This window comes from Ovis canadensis, chromosome 10 (genome assembly GCF_042477335.2).
Source record: "Ovis canadensis isolate MfBH-ARS-UI-01 breed Bighorn chromosome 10, ARS-UI_OviCan_v2, whole genome shotgun sequence".
Taxonomy (NCBI): Eukaryota; Metazoa; Chordata; class Mammalia; order Artiodactyla; family Bovidae; genus Ovis; species Ovis canadensis.
The window spans coordinates 42,905,582-42,930,516 of record NC_091254.1 but is presented as its reverse complement, the minus strand read 5'-3'; the positions used below and the strand labels follow the sequence as shown (position 1 = coordinate 42,930,516).

The window sequence follows — 24,935 nt, the reverse complement described above, 5'->3', positions numbered from 1 at the left end:
TTATTAAATATTGTACTTAAGTCATTTTGAAAATATTAGTTCAGAGTTATGAAGGTCTTCCAACATTGACACATTATACAATCTTAATTACTTTTGTTAATGTCACCACTGATCTAATCTAAAAATTTAGTATTGGGAAATTGTCAAGGTAACAGCCAGATATAAGCATTCCAAAATTGTCATTTTGTTTAAAAGCTTGAACTTTACAATAGTTTGTTTTGCAGCAAATACTCACTTGTTTTTTTTGTAGTGATGAGCTCATTTCATTCATTTTTGAAGAAGTATTTGATGAATACCCAACTCTGAATAAATCATTTGTTGGTTATGCTTTCAAGTAAAAATGGAATTCTTTGAGGGAAAGTTGATTAGTGCAGTTCATATAAAGTGCATTCCTTTAGACAGTTATCACACTAAAGTATGCAGCAGGACATACCAGCAATGCCAGCGTCAACACAGTGAGAAAGATATACATATAACTACAACTACTACTAATTATTAATCACAGCTATTATTAAGGTCATTTGACAGCTTGGATCCCCTCTAAGGGTTGTGGGTACTCCCTTCCAGTGTTCCATGGATCACTCTGAGAATCACTGTCTTATAGTATATGTATAATAGCTTCAAGTTTACAGTACTACTGTTACTATTCATAAACTACTAAGGGAGATTTAAGAATTCTTTGCAGTTTTTGTCCTAAGAACATATGTCATAAGGAATGTATAGTTAAAGTTCTCTATTCAAATGTCACTGAAAAGAATTCTTTTGTGGTTAACAATTTGATAATTGGGTTAGATTAGTTTCACTTTGTTTTCAATTTTAAGATTTGCCTTTTTTAATTTTATATTTGAATAAATAGAATGTTTATGTAGTTCATTCATCAAAACTATAGAAATATTTACTCAGAGAAGCCTTATTTCCATCACTGACTCCTCCATATTGTTCACCAACTTCCTCACTTCCTGCTTATTATATTGGTAACTATTTTTAATGGTTTCTGGTGTGTCCTTTTAGGGCTTCTTTTTGTAAAAATAAGTAAATATGTGTATATATATATTCTCATTACTTATCTTTCTCACTTAAAAGATATCAGTGTGCATAGGGTTTTGTACCTTCTTTCTTGTTCAGTTCAAATTTATCTGCAGATCATGAGTAAATGAGCATAGAGAGATCTTCCTTGTTCTTTCTTGTGACTGTGTAGTACTTGATCACATGGCTATAGCAATGTATTCTGGTTTATTCAACCAGTCCCCTCCCTACTAATGGACTAGTTGAAAGTTTAAGAATTACAAGTTATCTACTGAAAATGAATAATATCTACAGTTTAGCTTGTCAACCTTCATAAAACTAAAGATTTATATTTTCTTGGCAATTCACTAATGCCTTCAAGCTCTGATTAACATCAGCTGACTAAATTTATACTGATTTCATATATATGTTTGCACTGTGAGTTATTTGGTATTAATCATTATCAATTTGAGAACCAAACTTTGATAGTTACGAACTAAGCACATTGAAAAAATTTAAATGTATAATTTTCTCAAATTTTTGTTAGATAGTTAGAATAATGTATAATGAACAGACATAGGAAATAAAATCTCTCATTAGATTTTCATTAATATATAAAATGTATTCATTAATACATAATGTGAAATATATATTTTTAGGCACAATGAAAGATAGAAGGTTGTTTATGCATCACTTTTCTTTAGAGCCAGTTACCTGTGGACCCTCTTGGTAAGACATGTTTAATTTTTCTTAATTCTACTAATATAGTGTGGGTTTTTAAAATATATTTCTAGATATACTGGCTCTAACATACAGTGGAGACTTCAACACTTCCCTTTTTTGAGAGCCTGCATCAGGATTAAATAATTCTGTACTCTGGTAGTACTTTATACTGCTACACATATTATTATATCATTTTTAATAACTTTGTAGACATATAGATTTTAATTCAATTTTATGGTTAAGGTACTAAAGTTGAGCAGGATATGGAAATTACTCAAAACCAATTTAAAAAGGTGGCATATCCTTGGTAGCTCAGCTGGTAAAGAATCTGCCTGCAATGCAGGAAACCCTGGTTCAATTCCTGGGTCTGGAAGATCTCCTAGAGAAGGGATAGACTACCCACTCCAGTATTCATGGGCTTCCCTCGTGGCTCAGATGGTAAAGAATCTGCCTGCAATGAAGGAGAGCTGGGTTAGATCCCCAGGTTGGGAAGGTCACCTGGAGAAGGGTGTGGCAACCCACTCCAGTATTCTTGCCTGGAGAATCCCCATGGACAGAGGAGCCTGGCTGGCTATAATCCATGGGGTCACAAAGAGTTGGACATGACTGAGCGACTAAGCACACACATATTATATCTCAATTATATTAATAAAAGTGAAAGAAAAATTAAAGATAGCCTATATTAAAAATATACTTTTATCTCTCCTCCCTCTCAAAACCATACTAGTTACAAGAGAATTTTTTTAAATGTATTAGTCTGTAAGTACAGTGTTGTTTCAGAAGCAACAACAGATTTTTAAAAAATTAATATTCTTTTTAATATTTATTTTATTTATTTGGTTGTACTGGGTCTTAGTTGCAGCATGCGAACTCTTAGTTGTGGCATGTGGGATATAGTTCCCTGACCAGGACCAGGGATTGAACCGATGCCTTCTGCATTGGGAGCACAGAGTCTTAGCCACTGGACCACCAGGAAAATCCTGAAATAACAAAACTTTTGAAGCTAAAATCATGAATGACTTAGAATGACATAGAAATCTAAAACCTAACATTAGAACAGGCAGAGAAGCTACCCAGTTTCCCCTAAAGAACCTGAAAAAGACTCAAATTGGCAGCAACATATTCTTCTGAAGGTGAAGTAGAAAACAGGAAGATTAGTTGAAAATCTATTTACGATTTTCCCCTCTCCCACTGCAGGCAGGCAAAAAGTCCCTCTTCTACCAAAAGACCAGAAGGTCATTCTCTGGAGAAGATGAATTGGAGAGATTCTGAATTGGGGATGGGACTCGGGGAAGGCTCTGAAAATAGAGATTAAGTAAAAATCTGGATTTCAAGTGGTGAGGATGCCTAGCCTGGTTCCCACACTTGGCTCCCAAATGCTGGCAGCTGGGCCTCTAGGCAAACGACTGAATGATTGTTTTTCTGGTCTTAGGAACAGCCCAATAGAAAAGGCTACTGATAGTTGCAGGTATTAAAATTAAAGTGCACTGCCAGACAGTGAAGCCAACAATTGACAAGCTCACCAGCACACAGCTTCCAGTCAGCTATTCAGTGCTTCACTCTTAGATGAGAACAGAAAATCAAAGATCACTCATCACTGGAAGAAAGCTCCTGTGAAAGACAGTATCCAAAGTAAAGGGAAGGCAAAAAAAGGAGCTTAGGGGAAATAGACCATGCAAAAAGAAGAAAACTTCAAAAGTCCAACTGGATTGCTTGTCTTAGAGCCAGGCATGACAAGAATTATTGTGCTATAAATACTAAAATGAATATAACAAAGTGATGTGAAAACATAGAAAAACTGGCAGCTAATTATGTGACAAAAGCTTAATAGGAAAAGTACTTCAGATGGAATGTAAAGAATGCTGGTTAAAGAGGTCATTGCAAATCTGGATGCAGTAAGAAGTTGTATCACTTGCATGGGATTTGTCAGGCATGGGGGTGGGGTGAGGATAGGGAAGAAACACAAAGAAATGGGGAGAGTCAGACTAAAAAGGAAAGCTTCCTGGATATCATTTCTGACAAATCAAAACCTGGACAGGCAATAGTTTGTCTTTGGATGTTTCTGAGAAGCGACATAACCAGATGTATGTTTTAGAATTAGATCAGAGAGAAACTATTGCAAGGAGATTAGTAAGGAAGTAAAGGCATTTATTGTCTTCCCAGGTGACTCAGTGGTAGAGAATCCACCTGCCAGTGCAGGAGAGCCAGGTTTGATCCCTGGGTCAAGACAATACCCTGGAGGAGAGCATGGCAACCTACTTCAGTTGCCATGGACAATCCTGGAGAATGCCTGGAGAATCCCGTAGACAAAGGAGCCAGGCAGACTACAGTCCATGCGGTCACAAGAGTCAGATATGACTTAGCAACTAAAGAACAACAAAGGCTTCGTTTAGTTAGTACGTGTGGTAGAGTAGAGGTTGAGTGGAAGATAGATTCCCCATTTGGCCAGATAGTCATTAACAGAGAGTGGCAAAATATGTCTCAAGTAGATTCAAATAGATGTCTTGATCATAAAAGCTGCAAAGCAGACCACTCATTTTCACAATATTCTTCATATTTAAAAACAAGAGAGTAAAATCAGTGAAAGTAAGTTTTGGAGAAGGTTTATTCATTCCTGTGCATTCGATCACATCTAGATCATCTATTCAAGGAAACAAGTCCAGCAATTGTCACCTCTCCCTCCTGCATTGGTAATTTTTCGTTCCTACTGGACTAATCCCATCAGTGTGAAAGTCGCTCAGTCATGTCCGACTCTTTGCAACCCCATGGACTATACAGTCCATGGAATTCTCCAGGCCAGAATACTGGAGTGGGTAGCCTGTCCCTTCTCCAGGGGATCTTTCCAACCCAGGGATCAAGCCCAGGTCTCCCGCATTGCAGGCAGATTCTTTACCAGCTGAGCCACAAGGGAAGCCCAAGAATACTGGAGTGGGTAGCCTATCCCTTCTCCAGGGGATCTTCCCAACCCAAGAATCGAACAAGGGTTTCCCCAGTTCTCTGCATTGCAGGCAGATTCTTTACCAACTGAGCTATCAGGGAAGCCCATCAGTGTAGGTAGTTGCTATAAATCTCCCATCTTGAAAAGACTTTCTTGACTCCCCTTATCCCACCAGTCCATTTCCATGCCCCACTTAAAGCACATCTCATTACAATTGTCTTAACTCACCTTCTCTACTTCATCTCTTCCCCTTCTCTGCCGAACCCATCTCAGTCTTTTATCACCACCCACTAGCACCCCTCATCAAGATTACCAGTGAACCCCACATTGTCCCCCACCCTTTGTTAACCTGTCAGTGGCATTGACACAGTTAATCACTCCTGCTTTCTTAACACTTTCTTTATTCTGGCTTCTGGGCCATCTCTCACTTCTCCTCCTATCCCACTGGCTATCTTTCTTACTTTCCTTTGCTAGTTCTTCCCCCAGCCACTAAATATTAAATTACCCCATGGTTCAGCTCCAAACGGCTTCTCTTCCTGCCTTTCCCCCCTACTGTCTCATCTGCTCTCATGGCTTTGTATACCATCTATTTGGTGATAACTCCAAAATTCATATCTTTAAGCCAGATTTCTTCCAAAAACAATATATTCATTCATTCAGCTACTTGCTTGACATTTTTATTTGGGTGACTTGTAGCCATCATAAACTTAACATCTCCAAAGCTAATGTCCTATCCTATAAATGTAAAAGTCTAACAAGTCTGCTTTCAAAATATACCCGAAATCCAATCACTTCTCACCCCTTCTACCCCTAACACCTGGTTCAGGTCATCATAAAACTGCCTGGATTATTTCAGTAGATTTGGTCTCCATGCTTCTAACTTTGCCTCCTCCCTCCTCCCTAGACACAGTGAATTTTCAGCAAAGCCGCTGGAGGGGTGCTTTTTAAAGTATTGGTATGACAGATTATGTCATTTCTGGACTCAAATACTGTTCCATGACTTCATCTCAGAATACAAGCTGGAATTCTTTGTTGTGCTACACAGGTCCTCTGTGATCTGGCCTTGTTGCTGCCTCTTCTGTCTCAGCTGCTGACTTCCCCTTGCTTACTCTGCTTCAGGCATGTGTATGTCCAGCCTAGCATGTGGTGTCCACTCTGCCTCCAACAACCTCCTCCCAAGTCCCTACATGTCTTTCTCTCACCTCTTTTAGGTTTCTATACAAATGTCACCTCATCAGTAATGTTTTCCTTGCCACCCTGTATAAAATATCGTTTATTTATTTCTGCTGGACACTTCCTGTCCCCCTTATCATGCTTTAATTTTCTCCATAGCATATTATACAAGCTGACATTTGTTTGTTTCCTTCCACTAGAATGTAAACTCTATGATTTTGTTTGGTTTGTCACTATATCCTACAGCCAAAATATTGCCTGGCATATAGTGGAACACATTATTTGCGAGCTAGATGAATGGATAACTAAGTAAGTTCTAGGTTAACTTCAAGTTCCAAGGGTTTGCTAAGTCACTTCAGTCGTGTCCGACTCTGTGCAACCCCATAGATGGCAGCCCACCAGGCTCCCCGGTCCCTGGGACTCTCCAGGCAAGAACACTGGAGTGGGTTGCCATTTCCTTCTCCAATGCATGAAAGTGAAAAGTGAAAGGGAAGTCGCTCAGTCGTGTCTGACTCTTCGCAACCCCATGGACTGCAGCCTACCAGGCTCCTCCATCCATGGGATTTTCCAGGCAAGAGTACTGGAATGGGGTGCCATTGCCTTCTCCTCCAAGGGTTTAGGGTTGGGTAAAAGAAAGTATGAGGTTTTCAACAAAGTATGGAGGAAGAACTTCTATGCTTGGGAAGGTAGGTAGTTTTAGTTTTGGACAGGCTGAGTTTGAGATGAGTGTGCAACATCAAGATAGGGATGTCTGATACTTGATGGCAGTTCACAGTGTAGGAATAACATCCGGGAAATGTCAAATTAAACAAAGATTAATGTTTTTGTTGTTAGATAGATGGTGATTTAAGCAATGTAACTGATTCATATCGCCCAGGGAAAGTGTCCACAGAATAAATCCAATTTTAGAGGCAGGAATGTTTTTAAGAGAAAGAAGAAAAAAAAAGACAGAAGGAAAAAGAGGGAAAATCGTGGTGTGAATGTTGGCGGTGAGAATTTTAAGAAGGAAGTTTTCAAAACTGTCAGGGGTCAAGCTGAATGTATTTACACATGAAGCTTTTTTTATTTTGGCTTTGGGAAATTATTAGAAACTTTATTGAGAACAATTTCTACAGAATAGTGGGGGAAATGAGAGTTCAGTGAGTAGAAAGTGAGGAAGTGAAAACATCTAGTTTAGATTACCTGTAGAAGAAGGTTGACCACAAGGGATAGGTAACAGTATTACCTTGTAGTGGGGCGATAAGGCTGAGAAAAAAGTCAAGGGTAGGCAAAGCTTTCTGAGTGAAAAAGGTGTAATAGATGATGAATGAGAAGGGAAGGATATAGAATGATCATTGCGAGAGCAAGACTCCCGAGGCTGAGATACTAAATGGGGTCAAGAGTATAGGTGAAGGGGTTACCATGAGAAGAGAACGGGTAGAGAGATGTCTGGTGAAGGAGGTGAGTGAGGAGCTGTGATTGAACTGGAGGAGAGACTCTTCTCTACTATTTGCAGGTGATAAAGTCCAGCTGGGAGTTGGTGTGAGAGAGACAGTTACAGACTTACAGAGTGTGGTATTCTTTTAGAGAGCAAACATGATGAAATGCAAAACGGTTATCAGAATAGAATTGCCATGTAGCAACTGAGGGTCTCAAAAAAAAAAAAAACCATATTCTGAAACATTTATACATTTACTGGTAAATAAACTTAAATATTTTCTCCCTATTATAGCGTAACTACGGAACGGCAAGAAATACAGAACCCAAATTTCACTGCACCTGGTCAAGAATTTTTGTCTAAGTCTCAGTTTTATGAATACCTGACTTTGGGAAAGTCTTCAAGCAATTTATCAATTTCAGGGCAGCCACTTTGCAAGGTTCCTGACCCAAGAAATGAGAAAAGGAGACACTCAATAACCGTAGGCAAACCCATGAAAGTCTTTGTCCCACCTTTTAAAACTAAATCACACATTCACAGAGATGAGCAGTTTGTTGGCAAGAATACTAATTTGGAGGAAAACAAACAAAAACAAAAAAACGTAGATGAGCATGGCTCTGGTGACAGTGAAAACAATGTTAACAACTGTGAAACTCATCAGACAACAACTCTACATTTCACCAAGGGTGAAGAAGAACCTTTAGGTATTGTGTAACAATTTGTGTTGACATATTTTTGCCTTTCAGTTATTTATTTCTTATATTAAATAATGCCTTGAGGAGAGGATTTTTTCCACTTTCATTGTGATTACTAATTTCAAAATCTTTTGTAATGCCACGTCTTAAGATTAAATTATTCTAATTTTTTTTCAAAGGTAACTACTTGTAGATTTTTTTGTTTTAAAAAAAAGTTTTAGACATACAATCTAGGACTGCTATTATTGGATTATATTTTTACCAGGCTGCTAATTTTCTTCCAAATTCAAAATGAAAACAATCTATTTCTGTTCTTTTATACGTGTTTTAAGTAGAAACTTTGCATCCCTTAAGATTTAAAGTTACAGTAAATTGATATGATTTTATAAAACAAGGGTTGTACTTTTAAAATTTTATATTCAACTTTAGTTTTTGCTGTTTGTTCTTTAATAGGTTCAATTACAAATCTTCAGAATGCCAGAGATATACAGGATATGCGAATTAGAAAGAAACAAAGGCAATGTATTTTTCCACAGCCAGGCAGTCTGTACCTTGCAAAAACATCCACTATGCCTAGAATCTCTCTCAGAGAGGCAGTAGAAGGCCGAATTCCCTCTGTGTGTTCTCACAAACGGGTATGTCTTTGTCTACAGTGCTAATAACTCTGATAGCAGTGTGTTGCTTTATTAACTGGCATCTCCAAATTGTTTTGTTTAAATAAAGAACAAATTGGGGCAGAAATGGATGAGTAGAATCATGTAGGATGAGTAAAATCATGTAGTAAAATCCTAATTGTCCTGCCATGGCAGCCTCCTTCCTGTCTGCTGCTTTATTCCACCAAAGTGATCTGTACTTTAAAGTTCCCCCTTCAAAATGTATTCATTTAGTACTATAAGTGCTTTCAGCTTATAGTGTGAATAACTCATAACCCTGAACCTGCTAAGAGCCATTTACAGTTTTAAAAGAGATTCTTACTAAACCAGCTCTATCTAGTTAAAATTTGGAGCAATGAAGAGATGAGAGTCTGGGCCTTTTCTAAGTTTTCTAAGTTTTTTAACTTAAGAGGTTTTCTAAAACATTAGGTTACTTTTTTATCCCCACAACGACTTTCTACTACACATAGCGCTGGAGCCAGGTACACCAAGGGAATGAGAAAGGTGCTGCAGACTCTTGAAGGTCATTTATATTATATAAAAATTTTTTAGCTTCTAGTAAGCAAGTTACGTATTTTCATAGTGAATGTTTTCATATTTAAATGAAAAACTTTGGGTAAATTCAGTTTTGGCTTGTTATAATTTTTTTTTCTGTGAAACATGTTCTTTTGTTTGATGGTTTTTTCTCATTTTCAAAATTTTCTATCATTTATTTTGTCTAGCTATATATGTATGGTGTTTCTAAACACTGTGTAAAAATTAACAGCAAAAATGCAGAGGCTTTTCAGTTTCACACTCAGGATTATTTTGGTAAGGAAGGTTTATGGACTGGAAAGGGAATACAGTTGGCTGATGGTGGATGGCTCATACCCTCCAATGATGGAAAGGCTGGAAAAGAAGAATTTTACAGGTACTCTCTGCAAAGAGAAATTTTGTATTATATATCCCATCATCTCTCTCTCACGAGTCCCTTTTTCATCTTTCTTTATCTCTCTCACACTTAAAAACTTGACTAGAAATCAAAAAGCTTATACATTGAATCATTTTAAGTACATTGTGGTTCAGTTGATATTCTGTTGAAATCTTTTGAAAAATGAATTTTGGTTTGTCTTAGGATTTACTGAATTGGTTCTGCTTAAATTAGGACATTGTTCTTATTGCTTATACAAAATAGACTGATAAGAAAAATTAAGTATAAGTTGGCCTTCTCGTAAAACCACACACACAGACACACTTCCAAGCATATTCTCTTTCATTGTGTATTTCAGTAAATATATGAATACTAAAATTAGAAATACTTAAATATCAGTAATACCAAATAACTAGAGAACCCCAGTGGCCCTAAAACTTCAACCAACAGTTTAGAAACTGTTTATCCTCTTAGGATTCTAATGTTTATACAAATAGAATTTAAAGTGCTATCAGGGAGGTATTACCTGATGCCAGTGACAAGCGATGGGAAACTTTTCTCCAGCGCCCTTATTTTTGAGATCTAGGTTTATCTTTCCAAAATTTACAGCTTTGGAAAAGTGGTAAAGCATCTTTTCCCTAAATTTTTCCTGTTTTTAGAGTATTTTAAAACAGGAATGTATTTACATCTTGGCATTTGCCCCATATGTCAAATATTGATTCTATTTGGAAAAGTAACAGTTGTATCACTTAATTATATTAAGAAGACCACATAGTTTAGAGGTTAATAGTGATTATTTTGTAATCAAGTGGGCATGGTTCAAAAATCTTTGAGTGTTGAAGCTCAAGCTTTTTTTAAAAAAAAAAGAAGAAAGTGAAAGTTTATTTAAACAAGACAATGCTCTCAGAGGGAGAGCAGGCAGATAGGTAAAGAGAGGCTGCCTCTTTATCTGCTTGCCTTTTTATCAGTTAGCAGATATTTACTGAAGACCTACTATACCCAGATACTGCTAATATCTTGGGTACTAGGGTTAGAAAAACAAAAAAATCTTTGCCCTAGTAAGTCATATATTCTAGTGGAGGGGTTTAAGGCAAGAAAGGAAAATTTTTTAAAGGACTAAGTAAATCATATAGTATATTAAAAAGTGATAAATACTTTGAAGATAAAACTAGCAAAGTGGGGTAGAGAGAATTGAGTGAGGAGAGGTGCAACTTTTCAAACAGAGTAAGAAGGCAACATGTAAGGGTACCAGTGCCAGTGGCTGGTAGATCAGAGGGTGAACATTTATGGATGTTCTTTTAATTACTTCTGGTCACATTAGTACTGAGAGTGAGAACGGGAAAGGCAGAGGAGTTGTAGATTTGAGCAGAAAGGAGTAGATAGTAAGAGAACCAGGACTAGAGAAGGAAGTTCTTGGGTGATTTCTAAAAACAATCTCTTTAATAAGAAATATATAATCTAAAATTTAATTATTTTAAATTAAAGATGTTATTTTTCAGTTGAAACAAGTGTATTAAATAATATGTGAAATTTTCATTAGCATATTTTGATACATGTCAAATCATTTTCTAAAGTTATATTGCTTATTGATTATATACTAACTCATAAAAAACTTATTGAATGATCTTATACAATTTAGTTTTCGTGCAAAGAATAGTTGGGGCCATTGAATTCAGTATCATCTCATGTGGTTTTTATTATTCATTCTCCCTTTATTTGTTCAGAGCTCTGTGTGACACCCCAGGTGTGGATCCAAGGCTTATTTCTAGAGTTTGGGTCTATAATCATTATAGATGGATTATATGGAAACTAGCAGCTATGGAATTTGCCTTTCCTAAGGAATTTGCTAATAGATGCCTGAACCCAGAAAGGGTACTTCTTCAACTAAAATACAGGCAAGTTTAAAGGGTCCTATCATGTAATCCTGTATTGTGGTATGGGTCAGACTTGTAAGCTGCTTGTGACTGTCCATCATAAAGGATCACTAGCCAGTTGTCAAGACAGTTGCTATCCCACTTGTATAGCATAGTTCTCATGTTACCCTCCAGCCCCACTTAAGATCAATCACACATTCATATACCTCCTGCTTCCCTTTTGTCCTTCCCTCTTCTCAAACTCTTGGCGTGTGAGAATATGAATTAGACAAAGCATTACTGCATTTGGGGGAGATTAATATTTAATTCATTTTAGCAGTATAAAACTTAATATGCCAACTATCATCTTTGAAATTCTCCTTGATATTTCTTCAGTAAAGGTTATTTAATTTTTATTCTCAATTTTTCAGTGACTTTTTTCTTACAGTGAAATTCTAGACTCACAATTCCTAAAATAATGCATTTTTCTGTTTCTTTTTAGATATGATGTAGAAATCGATAGAAGCAAAAGATCAGCGATAAAAAAGATAATGGAAAGGGATGACACAGCTGCAAAAACACTTGTTCTCTGTGTTTCTGAAATAATTTCATTAAGCACAGATATATCTGAACCTTCTAGCAATAAGACTAGCAGTGTGGATGCCACAAAGGTGGCCATTATCCAACTTACAGATGGATGGTATGCTATTAAGGCCCAGGTGGACCCTCCCCTCTCAGCTCTCCTAAAGAATGGTAGACTGACTGTGGGTCAGAAGATCGTAATTCATGGAGCAGAGCTAGTGGGCTCTCCTGATGCCTGTACACCTCTTGAAGCCCCAGAATCTCTTATGTTAAAGGTAAGTTAAATACATGCGCACTCTTGGTAAAAATCAGGCACTGATTCAGTTAAATTCTAGAGAGGCTTTACATTTACATTTTAAAATTTACTTATGCCTATTATGTTTCATTTTTTGAAAAATGTACTGATACTCTTAAGTGTAAGTGGCAGGTTTCTCAGATAGTTAAACGTGAACGTGAAGTCACTCAGTCGTGTCCAACTCTTCGCGACCCCATGGACTGTAGCCTACCAGGCTCCTCTGTCCATGGGATTTTCCAGGCAAGAATACTGGAGTGGATTGCCATTTCCTTCTACAAGGGATCTTCCCAACCCAGGGATCGAGCCCGGGTCTCCCACATCGTAGACAGACGCTTTACCGTCTGAGCCACCAGGGAAGTCCCAGATAAAGTATTTGTGATTTTGGGGGGAAAGCCAGAGATATTTATTGAGCTAAAACAATGTGGGTTGCAGTTAAATAGGAGTAAATTTGCATCAGATGCTTGGTTTTTATACTTGGAGCTCTTGCCACCATGTTGTTCTCATAGTATTGCTCTACTTCCACCCTGGTGACTAGGCCAGATCTCTGTTTCAGTGTGATTAGAACATCAAGTCTCAGTGATTCTTGAATATATAATACTAAAGTACACTTTTCATCTCTATGTATATTTAAACCTAGGTAACAGGACTTTGTCAGTGTTGAATAGTCTACAATATTGATATCAGAAATGATTGCAATGTTGCACATTCAGATTCACTTATGAAATAACCTTGTAAAGAATTTACTTCTGTTATATTTTGAATCACTGTATTTCAGGAAAGCATTTTAATAAATTAATCATTTTTAAGTTAAAGAGATAATTTGTCATTAACTTGGGCTTTAATTCAGCATACAATATACTATGATTTACATTTCCTTTCTTTACAACTTACTGCTTTCCCTGGAGTTATTAAGTGTCTTGTCTTGTTTCTCTTAATTTTCTTTTATCCTTATTACCAACTCATTTCCACACAAGAGCCACATAAAAATCATCTCACTATGTTAAAATACCTTTATCAGTTTCATTTCTTTTTCCTGAAGATTCCTTGGATTTCTCTGTATTCCTGCTCAATTCCAAAGTGGTTATTGTCCACATATGTGGCACAGTTACCATTCTTGAGATTATTTTCACCTCTTTCTCTGTTAGAAGCCCCACAGTCTGGATTTCGATTCTTTCTAGATTTGTTCCCTGGTTTTAAGGCAGACAACTACCATAGGCTTCTTGAGAAAGGGAACATGCAGTAATTTTTTATCTTATTACAAAGTTAACTAAATACAGAATTTGAGGTTGAAATAATTCCTTCAGAATTTTGAAGACATTTCTTCTGTTACCTTGCTTCTAGTATAGTTCCTGCTAAGTCAGTGTTGGTCTTTCTTATCCCCAGCCCTTCACTATGGGATCTGTCCCTAAGAGGATTTTAGACTGCCTGTCTCCATTATTCTGAAGTTGCACAGTGAGATTAACCCTAAAAGAAGGCAAATTATTATGAAATCTGAAGTAGAAGTGAATATATATTTCGCTTATAAATCAATTTGTTAATCTGTCTAGATTTCTGCTAACAGCACTCGACCTGCTTGCTGGTATGCCAAACTTGGATTCTCCCCCGATCCCAGACCACTTCCTCTTCCCTTGTCATCACTCTTCAGCGATGGAGGAAATGTTGGTTGTGTTGATATAATTATTCAGAGAGCATACCCTATACAGGTAGGATACATTCTTGAAACTTACTCTGTATTTCTTCTTTTGCATGCTGTCATGTCCAACTCTGTGATCCCAAGGACCAAAGCCCACTAGGCTCCTGTGTCCATGGGAATATTTCTTTGCATAGAGACGATTAATTTGAATGATCCCTCCCTACCACATATTTCTGTTTGACACATTATTAACAGTGGATGGAGAAGACATCAACTGGATTATACATATTTCGCAATGAAAGAGAAGAGGAAAAGGAAGCAACAAAATATGCAGAAGCTCAGCAAAAGAAACTGGAAGCACTGTTCACTAAAATTCAAGCAGAATTTGAAGACCATGAAGGTAAAATGAGTTGTGTTTACAAGATCTTTTTTTCATGTGAAAATAAAGTGTTCAGTTCAGTTCAGTTGCTCAGGTGTCCGAATCTTTGCAACCCCATGAATTGCAGCATGCCAGGCCTCCCTGTCCATCACCAACTCCCGGAGTTCACTCAGACTCACGTCCATCGAGTCAGTGATGCCATCCAGCCATCTCATCCTTGGTCGTCCCCTTTTCCTTCTGCCCCCAATCCCTCCCAGCATCAGAGTCTTTTCCAATGAGTCAGCTCTTCGCATGAGGTGGCCAAAGTACTGGAGTTTCAGCTTTAGCATCATTCCTTCCAAAGAACACCCAGGGCTGATCTCCTTCAGAATGGACTGGTTGAATCTCCTTGCAGTCCAAGGGACTCTCAAGAGCCTTCTCCAACACCACAGTTCAAACGCATCAATTCTTCAGCCCTCAGCCTTCTTCACAGTCCAACTCTCACATCCATACATGACCACTGGAAAAACCATAGCCTTGACTAGACGGACCTTAGTCGGCAAGGTAATGTCTCTGCGTTTGAATATGCTGTCTGGGTTGGTCATAACTTTTCTTCCAAAGAGTAAGCGTCTTTTAATTTCATGGCTACAGTCACCATCTGTAGTGATTTTGGAGCCCCCCAAAATAAAGTCTGACACTGTTTCCACTGTTTCCCCATCTATGTCCCATGAAGTGATGGGACCGGATGCCATGATCTTCGTTTTCTGAATGTTGAGCTTTAAGCCAACTTTTTCACTCTCCTCTTTCACTTTGATCAAGAGGCTTTTTAGTTCCTCTTCACTTTCTGCCATAAGGGTGGTGTCATCTGCATATCTGAGGTTATTGATATTTCTCCTGGCAATCTTGATTCCAGCTTGTGTTTCTTCCAGCCCAGCGTTTCTCATGATGTACTCTGCATATAAGTTAAATAAGCAGGGTGACAATATACAGCCTTGACATACTCCTTTTCCTATTTGGAACCAGTCTGTTGTGTGTTAGAGGCTTCTAATTGGGTTAATTGTCTTCATTTTGAGTAATGGATTTTTTTTTTCTGATTCTGAATCTGAATTTTTTGATTTTAAATAAAGCATTACATAGATATACAGATAAGTATTGAATTGGCCCCAAAATATCAGATCTTTATTCACCACAGTTAGCTTTTAGAACCTCACAAATTGCCTTAGGCAATTAAACATAGACTACAGCACTTTTCAGAAGTCTTAATTAAACTCCCCCTTGAGCTTTAGTAACTAGAGTATTTGTGGCATCGATTTTTGGTATTAGAGAAAGGAAAACAAGGGAAAGAACCATCAGATTATTCTCCTCAAACCATTTGTAATTCTCTGTCCTCTGTGTCTTTATCTGTGTTATAGAACTTGCATTTTTGCTCTCGTAGTTATTGATTTTTATGTTTTATACCTGGAGCTTGAGCTTGTTTTCCCCAGTGGCATCAATTTGAATAATAAAAATCATAGTGTTTTATGCTTAAAAGACATGAAATTTTACTTTTATATCTACCTTTTTATTGTGGAAAATATTACCTTCTGCATTTCTTCATGATTTTATTATTATCTTCATGTTCTATATAAATTTGAAGGAAAATGGGCTTCTCAATATTTGATTTACTTAAAATTACCACTAGCTCATAATTAGGTGAATCATGAAATCATTTACTTTAATTTACAAATTGTTCCAATGAAGTAAACTCTGTATGACAGTTTTTTAAACCATTAATATACTAGTTTCAAATTTTCCTGGAGAACTTTTAGCAGGTAAGTGGTTTATTTTTAACCTCTCTTCTTTGGGTGCTTTTTTTTGCTGAGTTCTCTAGTCAGTGTTCTTAAATTCATAGTTTAGCTTACTTAGTGTTTTTTCCCTAGAAAATGTGACAGAACAATGTATACCGTCACGTGCACTAACAAGACAGCAAGTCCGTGCTCTGCAAGATGGTGCAGAACTTTATGAAGCTGTGAAGAATGCGCCAGACCCAAGTTACTTTGAGGTGAGAGAGTAAGTGGGCCTGCAGGAAGTAAGTAAGTGAAGCCTTAGTCTTCATCCTTCAAGGTGAGAAGCTGTTGTCACTCATCTGGTCAGTATAGGAGGCAGTATGTTGAAATGCTGTGTTTCTCAAAGAGGATGTGTGCATTCTAGGATCCTCAGTGATGTACCAAACCAGGTGGTACATTTCTACTTCTGTACCAAACAGAGGATGAGAGGGTTAAATAATTTTATATATTAAATATGGTTTAAAGTGTGGTCAAAACTTGTTTATTTTTAAGGTAAATTAAGTATCTTCAAAGCACTGTCTCAGTTTCCTCAGCTCTTCAGATCCTACCTAGAGTTTATTTCATGATCCTCTACCTAAGGATAGTTAGTTGGAAAAGTTTCAGAAACACTAAAGTGTGTTACAAACAGCACGGCCTTTAGAACCATGGCTCTACCATTTATTAGCTAACCAAATAGGACATAAAATAGCTGTCAAATGGGCACAAAAGATGTTTTAGAATCAAATTGGATAATGTATATAAAGTGTATTGTTGCAAAGTTTTATATAAATGTTATTATTAAAACATCATTTCATATATTAAGGTAATCTACTTCCCAAATTTTTAGACACCTGGGTATCTAATTAATGCAACTTCTAAGATTATTTTGCTAAATAGGGAGAAGAGGGGAAATTTTATGAAGACAGTTTATTGATGAATATTATTTATTTGATGACAATAAAAGTTGTATACAGCTTTAACTTTCTTAAGTGGGCCCTCACAGTAAACACTGCTCTGCTCAGAGAGTGAGCAGTGCTGTTCTGAATAGAATTCCCCTGTATTCCCAAATGTTACAACACAGACTATCTATGGATAGTGAGTCTGATTTTCAAGCCTGTGAGTACAGTTGCTACAAGTCTGTATGGCTTTGTTATGCTTTCCTGAGAAATTATTTGTCTCTGTCTCTTTATGTTTGTTGACGCTTATGAAAACATAGTCTTAATTTCATCCATAAAATTTAACAAAATATTATTTTGGTTTCCTTTTATAGAATTTACTTACAAGGAGAAAGTAGGGGGCAGGATGAGAGCTGGGAGACTTAAGTTCTAGACCCTGGCCCTGTGTAGCTGGACAGACCTCAGACCTCCTCCACCACCATCTGCCTGGGAAAGCCTGAGGGTGGCTTATCTCTAAGGGTCTAAGTTTATGTGGTTCTAAGAGATTCACTGAAAGAAAGGTATCATTATCATTCTTAGAGAAAGAAATTGCCATCAATTTCTAAAATATCTGTTAAAAGGACTTGTTTTCAGTGATAATGTTTAGTTGTTGTAGGGCATCTGAAATCACATAATTTTTTAAAAATTAATGTTTAACCAAAAAACTGCCTGTTCAGGAACATCTTTGTAAGGCACAGAGTTCCCCTTCCCAATACAGACTCAGGTATTAACATGGGTGAGTCAGCAGCAGTCTAGTAGGTTATGTGTCAGAATTCTCATTTATTTTATTTTTGGTTCCTTTATTTTTTGTTAACACTGGGTGAGATTCCTAGGAGGTTCAAACACCAGTTTGCTAAATGACTGGGAAAGAAATGTAGAGACAGAGATAAGTGCTTATAGTACATACCTGTTTTAAATATCATCTACTGTTCCAGAGAGTTAATGAAATTATACTACAGGGGCTAAGAATGGAGGGCTTTTGAGCCAACCCCTGCCTATATGGCTCTGCAAATTATTTATTCTCTCTGTACCTCAGCTTCACCACCTACCTCATGGAAACAATAATAGTACCTACCTCATAGGATTATTTTAAGAATTAAATAAATTAATACATTACCCATACATAGACCTGTTTCTGAAATATAATAAGCATTCAGATGTTAGCCATTTAGAATGTCACTGTTGATGATTATTATTATTAGAGTATATTTATAAGTAGGGGTTGTTTGGCCCTCGGTAAATTTGTCACAAGGATTACTAAACTGTTTAAGGCACTTGAAAATACTTGTTATGTGCTGAGTACATAAATCTCCATTTTTATATTGTCACATCCTTAACGTGAACTCAGTTCTGTTGTATTTTATCCCCATTTAAAGAGATTCGTCTCCAATAGATGAGGTGGTTTGTTTCTGTTTTGTTTGCTTTATACTCCAAAATCATCTGCCTCACTATACCAATTGGCCACAGGGTTATTTTAGTGAAGAGCAGTTAAGAGCCTTGAATAATCACAGACAGATGTTGAATGATAAGAAGCAAGCCCAGATCCAGGTGGAACTGAGGAGGGCTATGGAGTCTGCTGAGCAAGGGGAACAGATTTTGCCAAGGGACGTTACACCTGTATGGAAGCTGCGTATCATGAGCTATAAGAGAAAGGAAAAAGATTCAGGTCAGTATGGAGAGTTTTTGTTTTTAATCAATTTTAAGTTTAAAAAATTATTAGCTTATTATTTCAAATGGTAGATCAAGAGTTAAGTGAGTATATATCAGGGGAGACAAAATGGGCTCCCAGTGCCCACAAAATGACAATATATCCCTTGGATCTTTGTTGTCCTCAGTATTTATTTTTAAACAAGATTTTTAATGATTATCATTTCTTCCATTATAATTTGTCTTTTTCCTCTTTCTCTCAATAGTTATATTGAATATCTGGCGTCCATCATCAGAACTATACTCCCTCTTAACAGAGGGAAAGAGATACAGAATCTATCATCTTACAGCATCAAAATCTAAGAGTAAATATGAAAGAGCTAACATACAGTTGACAGCAACAAAAAAGACTCAGTATCAACAACTACCGGTATAAACTTCTCATCATAATTTTTTAATTTTGATAAATGCGTATTAGTTTGTAGAATCCATGTATACTGATTTTTTTTTTCTTGTAGGCTTCAGATGAAATCCTATTACAAATCTATCAGCCAAGGGAGCCCCTTCACTTCAGCAAATTATTGGATTCAGACTTCCAGCCACCTTGTTCTGAGGTGGACCTAATAGGATTTGTAGTTTCTGTTGTGAAAAAAATAGGTAATACACAGTGTATTTAATGGTAGCTTTTTTATGGATGCCTTGGAAAAGTATTATATTTTAAAATTTGTCTTCCTTATGATTAACTGAAGCTACTAATTGACAAGTTTTATAACTAGTGATTTGAAAGTACATTTGTTTTAACTTGATTCTTAAAGGCAGTTCTATAATATCACGAGGAAACAACTTATATGCCATTCTGTGCTACTTAAAGAAATTGCTAGAAAATGTTTTGCACCACAGTAATGATTACAAAATAAGCTCCTTCTGCAGTTAACTGAGCTATCAAGCCTTCACCTCCTACCTCAGTTTTTATTCCTCTTTAACATCTTAGCCAAATTAATCTCTACTTTATTCTATCAATATAACTTTGTTCATTCCTCCTTCCATACCCTGTTCTGTTGATTTTATCTGCAAACTATGTGCCCAGCTTATGTCTCAACTTTAGCACAAAAGCCTTCCATTTATTGGTAATTTTATGCCAGGCCCTTCAGCATTTGGTCTCACCACCCCTACCCTCCAGAATTCTGGTCCCCCTTCCCCTTCAGCTGTGCTAACACCTTCCTTGCTATTCTTGCGTCCACTTTCATCACAGGGCCTTTACCCTCACTGCTCCCTCTCCTAGAAACCCTGCCCCCAGGCAACCATATTCTGTTGGCTCCTTCAGGCCTCTGGTGAAACTCAGCCTCCTAAGAGGCCTTTTCTTGAGCCCTTTTGTAAAAGCTGTATTTCCCCTGCTCCCAACTGAGCACTTTTTCTCCCCTTTTTTGCCTTATTTTTCTCCATAGCACCCACCAGCACCTAACTATGTTTTCTTGATCTCCCTCTTCTGGAGTGTTAGCTCTCTGAGGGCAGAGACTTTGTTACTGCTGTATCATCAGCTCTTAAAACAGTGCCGAGTTCACGGTAGGGTCTCAGATCCATGGATTCCTTGTTGATCAACTGCTCTGTCACAGCTTCTCGCTTCCTCAGCTCTTTGGCTAAGGTTTATCGTCAGTCCTTTTTCCAAGGCTTCAACTGTGCCATATTCCAGGAGTTCCTCATATGTTTGAAATGTGAAACTATTGCCCTAATTCTGGGACTGTGTCTTGGCAGGCATAATAATGTAGGATCTTGCTTTCTTTTCTTCCCTCAGAACTTTGTAGAAATTCCTCTCTTGACATTGCACAGTCTAAAATTTCCCCACATTTAGTAGGTGATTTTCTTTTTATGTTTAGATGTCTGAAGAATATGTTTTGAGGTCCAAAAGTTCAAGCTGTATCTTATAAACATTCTATACAGTTCTCCTGAAACACAGATGACCTTTTAATCTGCAAATTCAGGGAATTCCCTGGTGGTCCAGTGATTAGGACTCGGTGCTTTCACTGTTAAGGGGGCCCAGGTTCAATCCCTGGTTGGGGAACTAAGATTCCACAAACTACATGGTGCAGCTAAATAATAATCTGTAGATTCAGTGCTTTCTTTGTATCAGATAAATTCTGTAATATCTTTGAATGAATCTTTTTTATTTCACTTAGTAGGATTTCTACTTCAAAGCCAGCAGTTAGTCTTAAGTTGGATTTTTTTTAACCTCTTCTCTGATTGCTTCTGTCTTTTCCATCTTCATTCACCATGATTCTATGTCAGTAATTTTTTCTGCAATATGTTTTATTCCTTGTGGTTTGTAATGCATGCGTCAGTCCCATTATGGATAGTTTATTGGTGTCTCAGGTTCTTTCTTTGATCCTGCAGTCTCCTTTTGTCTTACAGGACTATTTTTCATCCAATATCCATATCCAAGCTTTTATTTTATTGATTATGTTCCTATTAAGTACAATAGCATGAGTCAGTTTTGAAGACTTCAGAAATTTTCTTTTAGTTTTATTTTTGGGTTGTGCTCTTTGTCTTTCACTATGTTCTTTTCTCTTTTTTTGCTTCAAGTGTTTTTGTTTACTTGTGTTTTAGTGCTTTGTGGGTTTTTCTTTAACCACAGTATGTTACTATACTACATGGTTTTTGTAGCATTTTTATTTCATCTTGTCATATTTGGGTTATTCCAAACATCATTATTATTGTTATAGAGGGTGGGTAATGTTTATTCAGCTTGTTCAATCAATATTTATTGAATGCCTGTCATGTGCCAGGCACTGTTCTAAATGCCTAGGTGCATAGCAATGAAAAACAGGCAAATATCCCTGCCCTTATGGCGCCAACATTATGGCTAGGGAGGGAGATCACAAACAAAATAAGTAGCACATACAGTTTTCTTAGTGTGGCTAAGGAAGAAAATGAAGGAGGGAGTGACAGGTAGGATGGGGGAAGGGGAGAGGACTGCACCTTTAGACAGCAACATGAGGAAAGATCTCACTGCAAAGGTGGCATCTGGATGAGACATGAAGGACTAAAGGGAGAGAGGCCTGTGGACATCTTGGTGGGGGGATGGGAGGACATTCCAGGAAGAAGGAGCGGCAGTGACAAAGGTCGTGTTAGAGAATGACCCTGGTGTCTAAAAGCATTAGCAGCGGCCAGCGAGTGGGCAGTAACAGCTGGGAAGAGGCAGTGGAGGACTGAATTATGGCATCGGCCTTGCATGAATTCTCTCTCTGAAGGTTTCAAGTAGAGGAGTGATACCCTCTTTTCTTCCAAGGAGCAAGTATCTTTTAATTTCATGGCTGCAGTCACCATCTGCAGTGATTTTGGAGCCCAAGAAAATAAAGTCTCTCTTTTCCATTGTTTGCTCATCTATTTGCCATGAGGTAATGAGACCAGATACCAATCTTAGTTTTTTGAATGTTGAGTTTTAAGTCATCTTTTTCACTTTCCTCTTTCACTTTCAGCAAGAAGCTCTTTAGTTCTTTGCTTTCTGCCATAAGAATGGTGTCATCTGCATCTGAGGTGATTGATGTTTCTCCCGGCAATCTTGATTCCAGCTTGTGCTTCATCCAGCCCAGCATTTCACATGTACTCTGCATAGAAGTTAAATAAGCAGGGTGACAATATACAGCCTTGACGTACTCATTTCCCAACTTGGAACCAGTTTGTTGTTCCATGTCCAGTTCTAACTGTTGCTTCTTGACCTGCATAGAGATTTCTCAGGAGGCAGGTCAGGTGGTCTGGTATTCCCATCTCTTTAAGAATTTTCCACCATTTGTTGTGATCCATACAGTCAAAAGGCTTTGGCATAGTCAATAAAGCAGAAGCAGATGTTTTTCTGGAATTCTCTTGCTTTTTCTATGATCCATCTGATGTCAATTTGATCTCTGGTTCCTCTGCCTTTTCTAAATCCAGCTTGAACATCTGGAAGTTCATGGTTCATGGTTCATGTACTGTCGAAGCCTCATTTGGACATTTTGAGCATTACTTTGCTAGCGTGAGATGAATGCAATTGTGCGATAGTTTGAACATTCTTTGGCATTGCCTTTCTTTAGGATTGGAATGAAAACTGGCCTTTTCCAGTCCAGTGGCCACTGCTGAGTTTTCCAAATTTGCTGGCATATTGAGTGCATAGCTTGGAAGAAAAGCTATGACCAACGTAGACAGCATATTAAAAAGCAGAGACGTTACTTTGCCAACAAAGGTCCATCTACGCAAAGCTATGGTTTTTCCAGTAGTCATGTGTGGATGTGAAAGTTGGATTATAAAGAAAGCTGAGCACTGAAGAATTGATGCTTTTGAACTGTGGTGTTGGAGAAGACTCTTGAGAGTCCTTGGACTGCAAGGAGACCAAACCAGTCCATCCTAAAGGAAATCAGTCCTGAATATTCACTGGAAGGACTGATGCTCAAACTGAAACTCCAATTCTTTGGCCACCTGATGCGAAGAACTGCTGCAAAGTCACTTCAGTCGACTTCAGTGTCCAACTCTGCGACCCCATAGACGGCAGCCCACCAGGCTCCCCCGTCCCTGGGATTCTCCAGGCAAGAACACTGGAGTGGGTTGCCATTTCCTTCTCCAATGCATGAAAGTGAAAAGTGAAAGTGAAGTCACTCAGTCGTGTCCGACCCTCAGCGACACCATGGACTGCAGCCTTCCAGGCTCCTCCATCTGTGGGATTTTCTAGGCAAGAGTACTGGAGTGGGGTGCCTTTGCCTTCTCTGGATGCGAAGAACTGACTTTTTGGAAAAGACCCTGATGCTGGGAAAGACTGAAGGCAGGAAAAATAGGGGATGACAGAGGATGAAATGGTTGCATGGCATCACTGACTTGATGGACATAAGTTTGAGTGAGCTCCAGGTGTTGGTGACGGACAGGGAAACCTGGTGTGCTGCAGTCCATGGGGTTGCAAAGAGTCAGACACGACTGAGTGACTGAACTGAACTGTGATACCCTCTGACTAGGTTTTCTCAGGATCACTCAGGCTGCTCTATTGAGAGTAGACTGCAGCGGGGCGTGAGACTCCAAACAGGGAAATCAGCTGGAGGCTGTTGTAGAAATTTAGGCAATTGATAAGTTTGGAGGAAACAAAGCAATGGGAGTGGCCAGGAATAGTCAGATTGTGGTTGTATTTTGAAGGTAGGGGGACAGTGTGGATGAAGAGAAGAATCAAGGAGTGAGGGCCAAGGTTTTGTCTGAGCAGCTAGAGGAATGGAGTTGCTATATAGAGGGGAGTACGCAACAAAAACAGGTGAGCCCGGAAGGCCAGGAGCTTTATCAACTAAAGATTTCTACTTGACAGCTGGATACTGTTGTAAGGGAATCGTCTAGGCTGAAGATACAAGTTGGGAAGTCATCAACATACAGGTGATGCTTAAATTCAGGAGACAGGATGATGAGATCACTGGGTGTGGCAGTAGGTAGAGAAAAGAGCCAGGGCCTGACCAGGCCTGTCAGAGGCATTTGATGCCACAGAGAGAGGTAAGGCTGACAAGGGAGAGGTGGGACACGGTGTCCAGAGAGGCAGTGTGCAGAGGCTGCCACCTTTCCACGAGGGACTGCACGTGTGGGATGAACTGGGAGCCTCGGTTTCTCCCAGACAGAGACAGACGTAAGACTAGATTGTGGTGACGAGGTGAGCTGTGTGAGAGGGACCCGCCAACACCTCATGCAGTTGACTCTCTTTTTCTGTGGTATTGAAGACCAGTTTTACCCCTCTTAGTTCCTTTATGAAGCTGGGGTATTTTAGTTGCTATCCACTGTTTATTCCCATTATTCCTGGTAGATACTGTGTTGGAGATCATTTCCCCTAGTTCAGCAAGTAGCCCCATGTATTCATTCATCTGCTGAACCACAAACTTAAGCAGCATATCATCTCACAGTTCTGAAGGCTGGAAGTCCTGGCAGGGTGGGTTCCTTCCGAGAAAGTCTGTCCTGTGCCTCACTCCCAGCCTCTGACGGTTTGCTCGGAGGCTGTGGCCTTCCTTGGCCTGCAGATGCCTCACCCAGTCTCTGCCTTCTTCACCTGGCAGTCTCCTTGTGTGCATGTCTGTGTCCAAATTCTCCCTTTTCATAAGGACGTTCAATTAGGATGTACTGAAATGAAACTTCAACTTGATTTTGTTAGCAAACACTGTGTTTGCTAGTAAGGTGACATTCACAGGTTAGGATGTCAACATCTTTATGGGGACGCAACTCAATCCATGACTGTTACCCTGTTTTCCACCAGAGCCATTTTCATTATTTCTGATTATTTCTATTTGTTTTTCTTCAGATTTAAGAATACAGAATTCTTAAAATGTGT

The 24,935-nt window shown here is 38.3% G+C and overlaps 1 protein-coding gene across 1 annotated transcript in view; it reads left to right on the top strand.

Moving 5' to 3' along the window:
* The window catches only part of BRCA2 (BRCA2 DNA repair associated), a 55,015-nt gene that overhangs the window by 24,367 nt on the left and 5,713 nt on the right, over nucleotides 1–24,935 (top strand). Inside the window, exons 13-24 of the mRNA XM_069601587.1 lie at nucleotides 1,665–1,734; nucleotides 7,551–7,960; nucleotides 8,405–8,586; nucleotides 9,327–9,514; nucleotides 11,239–11,409; nucleotides 11,870–12,224; nucleotides 13,792–13,947; nucleotides 14,133–14,277; nucleotides 16,155–16,276; nucleotides 18,443–18,641; nucleotides 18,889–19,052; nucleotides 19,141–19,279. Of these exons, the coding sequence (XP_069457688.1) occupies nucleotides 1,665–1,734; nucleotides 7,551–7,960; nucleotides 8,405–8,586; nucleotides 9,327–9,514; nucleotides 11,239–11,409; nucleotides 11,870–12,224; nucleotides 13,792–13,947; nucleotides 14,133–14,277; nucleotides 16,155–16,276; nucleotides 18,443–18,641; nucleotides 18,889–19,052; nucleotides 19,141–19,279 (2,301 nt within the window). The remainder of the gene's footprint in view (nucleotides 1–1,664; nucleotides 1,735–7,550; nucleotides 7,961–8,404; nucleotides 8,587–9,326; nucleotides 9,515–11,238; nucleotides 11,410–11,869; nucleotides 12,225–13,791; nucleotides 13,948–14,132; nucleotides 14,278–16,154; nucleotides 16,277–18,442; nucleotides 18,642–18,888; nucleotides 19,053–19,140; nucleotides 19,280–24,935) is intronic.